A 12,652-nucleotide genomic window follows, 5' to 3' on the forward strand; every position below is an offset into this window, starting at 1 on the left:
TGCTCCCCGCAACTAGAGAAAGCCGGCACCCAGCAACCAAGACCCAATGCAGCCAAAAATAAATAAATAAATTTATTTTTAAAAAATGGAAAATGGAAACAGAATTTTGGAAATCACCAATATTGAGGTTATATTATGTGATTATACTTTAAAAAAATAACATCAAAACACATTTAGCAAATGGTTTAAAATGGTTTTTTCAGTCAACATTAAAATTGTGTGTATATACTACCTGAAGTTAGGAGAAGATCTAAGGCCTTCAATCCAACTGTTGACAGGTTGACACTGGCATTATGAACTGTTAGCATTTTAAGAATCAGTCTGTAATTAAAAACAAAAATCAAGATCATACCTAGATGTTTGCTCTTTTAGATATTGTTTTTTACTCACCTACATTTTTATTCATCTCATTGTATTTCATTCCCTATATTGAAGCTAGTGTATTTTTTCTCCCTGTAAACCTGAGCCAGGTTTATGATGACTAACAGGGAATTATTATGAGTCTCAATAGAAAAGTTATAACTTTTTCCTCTAAATATTCAAATTCAACTATTAACTATTTCACCCAATTCTATATCCAAAATAATATTGAGCTATATGCACCAAGGGATCAATCATTCTATATGTGATACAAACTTGTAAATTATGTTATACACATTGATATTATTATAGAGAGATGTAATTAAAATGTTAGCTTGTATATAAAAATTAAGAACCATTTGAATATTTAAATTATTGATTTTTACTATTTTTGAAAGAGAAATTGATATTTTATAACAGAAAGTGAACCTAGTCTATCAATAGTATTCAATTAGTTCAAATGCATTAAATTTGAGCCCCTGAGTTATCAATTCTAAAATATACAGTCTTTAGTCTATTCCTACCCCAGTGCTGTTTGGCTTTCTATTGTTAGAAGAAGAGAGAGCCTCCATGGCTTCACCTAGATCCAAGAAACTTGGCACGTGGTCTCCAGGTGGTGAGGTGAGGAACTGAGAGACCCTGTCCTTCGACTCTGTCAATTCTCCTCCTACCTATGCTGCCCCTACCTCTCCCTGCACCACTCCCACTATTCCTGACTTCAACACCACACAAGAGATTTCTCCTTTAGTACTGTAAGCCTTTGGGGGGATAAAAGTCCTTGAATATAAGGAGATATGTTTTACAATAAATATTTGCTGGTAATGATCTAATATGCTCCACTGTAGAGAGAGTGTGTCTACACTGTTCACACTACTTCTGGCCTAAAGGAGTGTAATACCTGATGAACAGAAGATGAATCAATGATGAGTGAGTGACCAAATAAATGAGTGAATGAAACTCCCTGTAGAAATGTTTATGTAAGTTAATTTGAACATTTGGTTTATACCAGAATATGACTAGATGAGTTTTCCATTGCTCGCTAAAGTTATAGATGGCTAATCTTTGGGGATCTTGGAAATTCTCATCCAAAGCAAGGGACACATAACATTACAACTACTAATTGCAGGCATATTTTGTCTAATTCCTCATTAAATGCAGTATTCTTTACTACTGACTCATAGAATTTCAGAGATTAGTTTGGTGTTCAGAGAACACCAATTAACTGTAATTAGTCTCTTTTCAGAGCACAGTCTTTAGATGCTAGAAACCGAAGAACGGCAACACATGTTTATCAAAGATGGAAAAATGTATAAGCACGGGCATGCTCGCCTATGAACAAACAGCTCTGATTTGTCAAAATCTGCAGCCACAGTTAATACTAATAAATAATGCAAAGATGTAAACTTTAGTTTTGCATTAATTACATTTTCCACAAGCAATATGCCTTTGGAAGCAATTAGTATTCACTTCTCTGTGGTAAAGAAGAGTCACATTAGGTATAAAGAACACCTAAAGTTGATGACAGAAGATATTTTCTTAAATGTCAAGAAACAAAGTTATCCAAAAAGGATTTTCCTGGAAACACATTCTTTTTTCAGAAAAGTTTTTCTTAACTAATTATGGCTAAAGAAGTAGTCTCATTTAAGAAGTCATTATGTTGCAAACTGCAATAATATAGCTGGTAAATAGCTATCAAGATTTGGCTGCAGATGTACTGAAAGATAATTTCCTCTTTTTTCTTCATTTTAAAAGCTGTAGTTTAAGCTCATTAAATATATATGTATGAATATACATAAATGTACTTTTTAAAGACAGTAAAGCATAAACTTCTAAATTACTATTTATAGAACTAACATTTTAGTTCCCATATTTTTGTTTTGAAGAAGTTGTGGTTTGTGTCAGTTCTACTATTAAAAAGTAAAAAAAGAGGGGCTTCCCTGGTAGCGCAGTGGTTGAGAGTCCGCCTGCTGATGCAGGGGACACGGGTTCGTGTCCCGGTCCGGGAAGATCCCACATGCCGCGGAGCGGCTGGGCCCGTGAGCCATGGCCGCTGAGCCTGCGCATCCGGAGCCTGTGCTCCGCAACGGGAGAGGCCACAACAGTGAGAGGCCCGCATACCCCCCCAAAAAAAAAAAGAAAAGAAAAAATCTTTCCTTGGTTTGAATTCATAAACAGTCATCAACAACAATCTACAACTTAATCAATTGTATAACTATTATTATATTACTAAAATCATAACAACACCTGACTTCTTACCTCAAATGTTAGTTTTCTAATTCAAATAGATTATAGACTTCTGAGTCAAAAGCTCTCTATAAATGTAAATCATTGATTCAGGGAAAACTATATGTATTTTAAAGGATTTTTACCAGATTGGCTTGGATTGCAAATATAATGTATCAAGGGAAGGGTTGTCATATGTACAGATAAATATTCAATGCAGTTTGTTTTTACATACTTACTGGTGAACCCCTAGGACTTCCCAATCATGTCCAATATCCTGGGGACCCATTAAGATTTGCATTGTATTTGGACAGATTTCTATTAATTTGCATAAAAGTGACCAACCCACCTAAAAACAAGAAAGACAAATATTCACATTTTTTAAAAAACCACACAAATAGAATATATTCAGTCAAAGAATCTCTTCATTCTTAATAGAATAGGTGGCTACTATTTTAAAATAATTATTTTAAAACAAAATGATACTCTAAAAATGCTTACTGAGAAAAGCAACTCATATACTTAGAATACATCTTTCTTCAAAAATCTACTGAAAAGGCATACAAAAATATTATAACATTTCTGAATGATGAAGGCAATAGACTGCCTATTGTCTACATAAAAGGAAATAAAACACACAAAAAAATAGTTTTAGAGGACACACCAAAATTATGAAGTACAGGAAAGGCTATTCTCAGGCCTTCGTACTTTTTAAGGCATATCTACCTGACAGATTTTCTTCTAAATATTTAGTACTTTAATTATAAGAAGAAATGAAGTTGTTTGGAATGGAGGATTAGGGGAAGTTGGAGATTTTGATGGCAAAGTGTAAGCTTTCAGGAAAGACTGCTCCCCAGATAATGGAGCTAGAAAAAATAGCAAAAGAAGTAGTATCGTCTGATGACAGTGTAACATCTTTCACAGGTAAAAGAGACAGGCATTATGAGATAGAGAGGTAGAATTTCTCAGTGGACCCCTCTAGATTTCTTCCATACACCTAACTATGAGCTGATGAGATTCAGACATCACAAGTGTCCCTAAACTCTCTCACATTCCCAAATTAAGTATGATCTTACTGATGAATTTTAAATATACCTTCGTTCAGCTCATTTATACATGATGCCAACTTGAATAAGCTGCTCTTTACTTCTGAAAAAAATACATTTTTTTACATACGATATTTTAATTCCAAACTGGAGATTAAATTTAACTCACTTTTCCTGTTATAGTTTCCTCCCCAAATTTAAGGACTCTTCAATTCTTTCTACTATATTACAGAACTAAACTTGATATGGTCAGAAAAAGAAAATAGAAAATGCATATACATGCAGATCTAGAGATTAATGAAAAAGTGCCTAAGCACGATGTGTGATAAATACCAATATAATATGAATCCTGAAAGCAGGATTCGCTAGAATTACTCAGGGAAGAATATAATACAGAAAAGGTAGAATTTGAGTCAGATTTCAAAAGAATTATAAATTTGGTCACTCAAAATAGGGAAATGGAAACTTCTAATACTGATGAGTTGTGAGGAAGGAAAGTAAGATGCTAAATGGTGAGGAGGCTGCCAAAGAGGGGCCCACTGCTAAATGAGACTGGATACGTGAGTTGGAGCTGAGTGGTACAGACGGTTGAGTGACAAGGGGAGAAAACTCTATGCAACCAAAAAGGAATAATGCCACATTTCCTACTTGTTTACAGGAATAAACAAGGGGTATTTAATAAGATAAAAGTGACTACATAAGATCTTGTTACAATATTATTTCCAGATCTTTTCTGGATTAAGCATGAATTGCTTTACTCTGTCATCACTTCCTCTTACACAATTTCAAATTCCTTGAAAAGGAAGCAATTTCTGACAGCTATTTTTACCTATATTTAAGTAGACAACCTCCTCCACGTAAGTCGAACAGATATTGACAATCCAGATGTCATAGAAACTGGCTATTTTTGTGCTTTCATAAAATCATCAAGACTTTTTTCCCCAAGTATTTCAAAAATTAACATTTGGAACAGTTTCTGGTGGGAAATATAAAATCATAAATCACACAGGATGCTATACTCATCTCTGCACCTGCATGGCTAACTCAAGGAGAAAACCTGTTTTGTTTTGCTTGATGAAACAGCAGCATCAGTAATTGCTTTGCAAAAAGACTGAGGCAACTGAGCTTCCAAGATTAAATAGAATTGCTAGCAGCAAAGCAGAGGTAACAATTGATCCATTAATGTATTCAATTAAAAGCTTATCTTTCAAAAAGAGAAGGCTCCCATCCTGCACAGTTATAATACAATTAAATTAGTAGTTTCACTTTATTATAATTATTCTGTAAACTCAAGTATCTAAGTAATGCACAATGGGAAAGAGTCTAGGGGTTAAAGAAAATTTCAGTCACTTTCATATATTTCACTCATTTACATCAAAGGTGGAAACTGTGTGGATAAAGAGAAGTAATGTAAACTGAAGAACACAGAGAAATGATCAGATGACTGACAGGAAAAGAAATTTATAAGACAGCAGCCTAACTACCAATTCTCTAAAGATTGTCATTTATTAAGGAGAACTAATAAAATATGAAAAGGCATTGAAAATAAAAATTCAGAGTCTGGAATGTCATGTTAAATGAATTCTGAAAACAAACCTTACTATTTACTTTTGAAGGGTACTTTACCTTAACTCCTTAAATTCATCAAGTGATTTTAGTTCAGCACCTCCAGCTGATTCAAGATATAAAGCTTTAAAGAATATCTAGACTAATTTCACCAGTAATATGAAGAAAGCTAAAGGAAAATTTTTTTTCTTTTAAGTGGAGTATTAAAATATCAGTAGAGCTACCCCACTCCACATCCCTTTGATAAGATCAATGATAATTTAAATCGATAATGTCATTGTGCATAGCACGGCCACAGTATTTGTATCATACCATTGTACTTTTTACTTACGTAAAAATCTTATGACATCAGCATCTACTATATGATGGAAAAAGATTCTGAAGGTGTGTGAAGCTTGAGTCCTGACCCTGTCACTAGCTCTGTGATCCTAAATGAGCTACTTATTCTGAGGAAAAAACATTCAGTGTGATTTCTGAGAGGATAGTGAGAGTCCAGCAAGAATCAAATGATATAATATACGTAATGCCCTTTGTAGAGTAATATATTGTGCTGAAACTAATAATTCTATTCCATTAAATTACCAAATCAAAAGACAATTCCTTATTTTCATTTATCTCTGGTACCTACTGGGCAAGGAAATTGAGTGACATTCATAACTACTCCAAACAAACATGTCCAGGCTCAGGCAGTTTCTGAAATGAAGAAGAATTAGGTGGTGGGAATGTTGCAGGCTTCCCTGGATTCTCAAGTCTAGCACTGCCTCCTCTGGACCCTGCAGACCAAAGGCCACCCAGGGACCAATTGTTCTGAGTTGTACCTGGCAGGAGACTACCAAGAACAGAATCCAAGGAATGCAGGCTGCCAGACAAGGCACTTTGGAACACCAAAGCAGAGGCAAGTAAGAAGGATGATGTGGGTGGAGAGTAGCAAGCACAATAAGCCAGTGCCAGGGAGTGACTCATGTTTCATGGGCAAAATTCAGACATTGGGTGTTAAAAAGAACAGTGTCTTTATCATGTCTCCATTTTTTCATGATCTTATTTGCTAACAGCCTGAAAATCAATAGTCAGATGGGAAATATTTCAGTTGAAGAAAAATAAAAGTAACCATTTATCTGAGATATAAACATCTTCATATAAAAGAAGCTAGATATATGTTTCACCCAAACTAGACATAGCTAGACACAGAGATTAGCATAAGATAGACAGATACAGACTTAAGAGATCCAGATAATTCTTACATCTGTCTAGCCTCTCAAGTAGGTATTAAGATACACTGCACCTCGATAGAGTTCAAAGTTCAATTCTCTTTCCCTTCAGGATCTAACATGCAAATGAAAAAAGTAATTTCAGTTCCCCAAATCTCAATAGCTACAAAGGAAGTTAACCTTAGGCAGTAATTTTGTTTTGACTGTAAATCATCCTTAATTATCATCTTAAGGCTCCTTTTTAAATATATCTAAGACATGTAACAAATTTCTGGGTTTCCTACAGTGCAGATTCTAAGATTCACTTTTACATTCATTTTATATGAAAACGGTTGAGAAGTATAGATTTAAACTTATAGGGGAATCCTAAAACATCACTCTTTAGATAATACATTGTGTACTACAACTAAGGAAGGTTAGAAATCTGTCTTCAAGTTTAAAAAAAAAGAAAACCTTAAACCTATGAGAGTTTGCCAGTAACTTCATTTTATTAATTTAATTATTATTAGTCCTATTATTGTTCATTATTCCTCTTTCCCGAACTATTCACAATTGTGTCATCTGCAGGACATGCTGTACATTGGGAAGATTCTTAGAATAATTTTATTTAAGCACTGATGAACTAGCCATCTAGCCAATGTCAGAACGAAACCTCAATCCATTATTATTCCCCTCCCACCACCATTCATATTCTGTCAGCCGACTGTATAAAGTTACTTCTTGAATACAACTAGGGAGCACACAGCTGGCCCTCTTACACCGTTAACATTTGATAATGATTTGAAAACGCTTCCATTTTAAAACCACAGTCAGCGGTTTGTCAGGACAAATCTCAGAAATAACCCAGAACTCTGGGTATAGAATATTAATAGAAAAACACCTATTTCCAATGAGAAGGGGAAGTGGGAGAAATGAAAACAACTCCTTTACCTGCTGCACACTAGCGACTCTCATATATGAGTCCAAGACGATCAACAGAGGCACGTGGACATTTTTGTCTTGAAATAACTTGGAGGCTGGAAAAGAAGGGGGTTAGGGAAAAGTAGCAAAGTCACGATTCATGGCACCCCTTTTAAGTCTGAAAAGGAGGGAGAAAACAAAAGAAGTGAGCTCAAGACCTTCCTAGAATTGTCAGCTCTTTTCTTCCCTAAGGAGTAGAGAGTTTGCGGCTTCTCAAGAATCCAGGTTTGTGCGGCCACAAAGTTCGGGGGGAGAAAGTTTGTAAAAAAAGGCCGGGGGGGAAGGAGGGCCGGGGCGGGGGACGGTAAAGGGACAGTTCCCTGGCAAACGATTACCGTGGTCGGCGTAAGTGAACACGAGCATATCCTCCAGGATTTGGACCAGCGTCTCTATCTGTTTTCCTTCCTGGACATTGTTCAGCCTGACTATCAACTTCTTCAGAGTTTCCTCATCCTCCTCCTCGCAGTCCTGGCAGCTGCCACTGGCCATGACCGACCCTGCTTCAAACCGGCCGCCCCTCCCGCACCAAGGCCGGCCGCTCCGGTCAGACGACGAGCCCACCTCACCGCCCGCAGCCAGCGCTCCCGGCTGATCCCATCTGCACCCACGCCCGCCCATTTATGCGAAGGCGGCGGCTCCGCGTCCGGCGCCGCCCTCCCCCGCCCGCTCCCTTTCCTCCTCTGCTTCCCCCTCCCCCACCCAGGGCCAAAACACAGCTCTGGGGCCTGCGAGAGGTTCAGCTGAGGTGCTGTGCCCGCAGAACCGTGGCAGGCAGGCAGGACGCAGCAAGAGCCCGCCCGGCCCGGGTGACAGTGGCCGTGGCCCCCGCGCCGGCCGAGACTGGACCCCGGGACGGCGCAGCCTCCCGAGACCGGATCCGGCTCTCCGCAGCGGCGCGGCCGGGAGTAGCGCAGGAAGAAACCGACTCAGCGGACTCCGCCAAGTGCCCAGTCCCCGGGCCCTGCAGCGGCCGGCGAGGCGCGCGGTGGGCACCGCGGCCCACGCGCCCCGACCCACCAGCCTTGACTCCTGTACCCCCGCGGAAGGTCTGGGAACTAGGAAGAAGAAAAATAAAAGCTGCCGCGGATCTCCAGATCTAAGAATAGAAATCGGGGCGTTGGGAAAAGAGGGAGCCGCCCAGTTGGCCCCTTTTAGGAAAACATTCTCTTTATAGTCACCACTATAGGGAGATGAGTAATTTCCCCCCAAGGATGGACGAAGATTTAAGCAACCAAAATGTACCCAGTTAAATGCTTTTCTATGGTTGCTGTGGCTGTAGGGAAGGAAACAAAAACATTTTTCCTGTTAGTTATCTGGAAGCTCTGCTGGCCAAAAGTCCACTAAAATTAGCTTTTGAAAATTTGAGTTTCAGTTCAGTGCAATTAAAACTAAAGAGAGGGCTTCCCTGGTTGTGCAGTGGTTAGGAATCCGCCTGCCAAGGCAAAGGACACGGGTTGGAGCCCTGGTCCAGGAAGATCCCACATGCTGCAGAGCAACTAAGCCCAAGCGGCCACAACTACTGATCCTGAGCTCTAGAAACCATGAGCCACAACTACTGAAGCCCCCTGCCCTAGACGGCCCGTGCTCTGCAACAAGAGAAGCCACAGCAATGAGAAGCCCGCGCACCGCGGCGTATAGTTGCCCCCACTCACCGCAACTGGAGAAAGCCCTCGCAGCAAGGAGGACCCAATGTAGCCAAAAATAAATTAATTAATTTTTTAAAAAAAAACTACAGGGGCTTCCCTGGTGATGCAGTGGTTGAGAGTCCGCCTGCCGATGCAGGGGACACGGGTTCGTGCCCCGGTCCAGGAAGATCCCACATGCCGCGGAGCGGCTGGGCCCGTGAGCCATGGCCGCTGGGCTTGCGCGTCCGGAGCCTGTGCTCCTCAACGGGAGAGGCCACAACAGTGAGAGGCCCACATACCACAAAAAAAAAAAAAAAAAAAACTGCAGAAAAACACAGGATAAATGAAATGAAGAGGTGAGAGATACAGACCTAAACATTGTTCTCTTGGTATTCAAAATTACTAAAGTGTTAGAAAAAAAAAAAAAAAAGTACCGCAGTAATGTGTTTTTTCAGGAAGAGAAACCCGAGCAAGAAAAGTTAAAAGACAAGGCTGGACAAAGATAATCTATTGCCTTCAGAAGATCTCTTCTGGGATGCGGGCGGGGTGGGGTGGGGGGATCATTCACAACGGAGAAGACTGGACTGGAAGTTAGATCCTTTTATTTCACTTCTGTTACCCAATTCTGACGACACTTCTGAAATGGATAAGACAGCTACTTATCCTTCTTTTACTGATGAGGAAACGGAATTTAGAGTCGATAAGAGAAGAGCATTGTTGGTGTCACACAGATGAGAACTTGAGAATCAGGACTTAAATGCAGGTATATCTCCTAACCCTAAATTGAAGGTTGTTTACACTCTACCACTTTAATCAAAATGAGCTAGGCTTGGGCTTCCCTGGTGGCGCAGTGGTTGAGAGTCTGCCTGCCGATGCAGGGGACACGGGTTCGTGCCCCAGTCTGGGAGGATCCCACATGCTGCGGAGCGGCTGGGCCCGTGAGCCATGGCCGCTGAGCCCGTGCGTCCGGAGCCTGTGCTCCGCAACGGAAGAGGCCACAACAGTGAGAGGCCCGCGTACCGCAAAAAAAAAAAAAAAAAAAAACAGACATTGCTAATTACAGTAAATTACCAAAACAAATTCCAGATGAGTTAAAAAGTTAAATGAAAATAACAAAAAGAAAATATAAATTAACAGTTATTTAATCTTGGTATGAGGAAACATAAAAACTACAGAAGATTGGTGTATGTAACTCCATAAAAATTCTAATTTTCTGCAGTCAAGGAAAACAACATAAATAAAACTAAAAGGCAAATGGCATACTGTAAAAAGAAAAGTTGCAATACATATGACAAAAACAATTAGCCTTAATCTTTTAAAAGTTCTTACAAATCACTGGATGGGAAATGACAAGCCACAGGTACCCCAGAAAAAAAGGGATTAAAGTTTTAAACTGGAAATTCACTGTGAATGGACAATAACTATAAGGAAAGTATATTCATAACTATACAAAAATTGTGTTCCTAAATATCAATAACATAGTTTTAAAATTCAATTTTCTGTGTGTATCAGTGCATAATAACAATGAGAAAGAGAGAGAGAACTTGGGAGTAGATCTAACAAAGTATTTTTAAAACCTTTATGAAGAAATTATTAAACTGTATTAAAAGGCATTATTAACAACATATAAATGAGTGAATAGGCCATATCAATTAATGAAAAGATTAAATATCAAAAAGATGCCAATGTCCCCGCAAAGTAATAAAGAAACCGTGCAAGGCTAATGAAAATTAAGCAAAAAAAATTTTTTTTTTCAGCAAGAGTGAAGAGCCTAGAAGAGCCAAGACACCTTCGAAGAAGGACAAAGCAGGAGAATTGCCCAATCAGACATTGATTCAGGGCTTCTGATAGCCTTTATCAATTTTCCAGAGGAGGAAAAAGTGCCTAACAATGTCTTCCTGTGAATTAGAAAAATGTGCACCTCCTTCCAAGCAGACACAGCCCTGTGCCAGGGTGCAAAAAGCAAGATTTGGATTTCAGACTCCACCCATCCTTTCAGCCTGGTGTCCTAATGCAGGGCGTAACCTCTACAAAATATGAAGCAGTGTGTTCAGTCTTATTATGATGCTATAATAACAGGCATGTTTCTGGTACTGTGCAAAAAAAATCAATGAAAGAGTTAGAACCCAGAAATATACCCTTATATATATGGAAATTATATGAGAGATGTTGCATTGTGTACCAGTGGGAAAAGAATAGATTATTTGATAAATGAATCTGAGACCATTGGTTGTAGAAAAAACCGCAAATCATACCCTTACCTCATGCCATATTAAAAAATAAATTCCATGTTGGTTTGAACAATTTTATATGAAAAATGTAACTAAATGTTTTGAACGTTTTGAGGGGGAAATGACCTTTTGAAGACCTTAAGGTACAGAAAGACAAGATATAATCATCACAGTCTATAAAGGAAAAGATTGTTAAATTAAAGTACATTAAAATTTAAAACTTCATACAAAGACTCCATCAACAAAGTTAAAAGATGAACACAGGCTGAAAAATTTTTGCAATGCATATAATCAAGAAAATATTAATAAGAAAAGGTAAAAAGAACTATCATAAAAGATAGGTTAGTTTTTATATAACAAAAGATATAAAAGGCATTTACAGAAGAGAAAATGCCATTTAAACCTGATGCCCAACCCCACTAAAAATAGAAGTGCAAATTAAAGCCATAATGAGATATGATTTCACACCCCGCAGATTAACCAAAAATGTAAAGTTTGATAATGCCAGTGATTGGCTGGGATATGGAGGAACTAGAACACTTATACACTACTGATGAGAGTATAAATCAGAAAAATCACTTTGGAAAGCAATATGGAAGTATCTAGTAGAGTTGAAGATGTAAGTATTCTGTGACCCAGCACTTTCTCTCCAAGGATATTCCTTAGAGACAGTCTCACATATACATAGAAAATTCATATTAAAATGTTCAGTTAGGCATTTTTTGCTTGTAATGAAAATGAAAACCACTTGAATATCCATGAACACTTACATTTCATATATTCATATAATAGACATATAAACCTGTGAAAATTATTGAACTAGAGCTTCATGTATCAACATGACTAAACAGCAAAAAAATATAATACCTTTTTAAAAGTTCCAGTAGTATATATATCCTACTGGGATATCAATACTCTAATACTAAACATACAAAGTTCCATAGTAAAAGTATAAAAATTATGCATGGGACTAATAAATTCTAGCTAGTGGTTAACCTCTGGGGAGAGGAAAGTAGAAATGCATCCAGGAAGAATACACTGAAGGCTAGAATTGTATCTGTAATTTTTTTTCTTAAACTTATTATTGGATACATGGATGTTCATTACATTGTTATCTATGGTCTGTATTCCTAACTTATTTCATAATAAAAATAATTAAATGTATTTTCAACTTCACTGGTGCTCAAAGTAATAAATAAAAAATAGATGAATTCCTTTTATTCATCAAATTGGCAAAGAACTCCTTGAAATTTGTTTGGAAGTTAGTATATGAGGAAATAATAAATTATTAATAATATATAAAAGTTGGACACAAAATTACAGAATTTTGATCCAAGTTTTGCAAAAATAACCAAAGTACATGCCTAATAAACTACTGAAAGTAGATAAGATAAACACATATGTAACAGGGGTTCTTGTGAGGTCATAGAATT

The 12,652-nt window shown here is 37.9% G+C and overlaps 1 protein-coding gene across 4 annotated transcripts in view; it reads right to left on the reverse strand.

Annotated features, from left to right (window-relative positions):
* LRRK2 (leucine rich repeat kinase 2) overlaps nucleotides 1-7,953 on the reverse strand; it is a 153,033-nt gene extending 145,080 nt beyond the window's left edge. For 2 of the 4 annotated variants that reach the window (XM_032644297.1, XM_032644296.1), the window contains exons 1-4: nucleotides 7,699-7,953; nucleotides 7,334-7,419; nucleotides 2,823-2,932; nucleotides 233-321 (exon numbers count right to left, since the gene is read on the reverse strand). In XM_032644297.1, coding sequence (XP_032500188.1) covers nucleotides 233-321; nucleotides 2,823-2,932; nucleotides 7,334-7,419; nucleotides 7,699-7,852 — 439 coding nt within the window. In that variant the 5' untranslated portion in view covers nucleotides 7,853-7,953. Of the gene's footprint in view, nucleotides 1-232; nucleotides 322-2,822; nucleotides 2,933-7,333; nucleotides 7,482-7,698 lie in introns of all 4 variants that reach the window. The other 2 variants (XM_032644298.1, XM_032644299.1) reach the window with 2 other exon arrangements.
* Between the last annotated feature and the right edge of the window lie 4,699 nt (nucleotides 7,954-12,652).

The sequence above is a fragment of the Phocoena sinus genome, chromosome 10 (assembly GCF_008692025.1).
Source record: "Phocoena sinus isolate mPhoSin1 chromosome 10, mPhoSin1.pri, whole genome shotgun sequence".
In the NCBI taxonomy this organism is placed as follows: Eukaryota; Metazoa; Chordata; class Mammalia; order Artiodactyla; family Phocoenidae; genus Phocoena; species Phocoena sinus.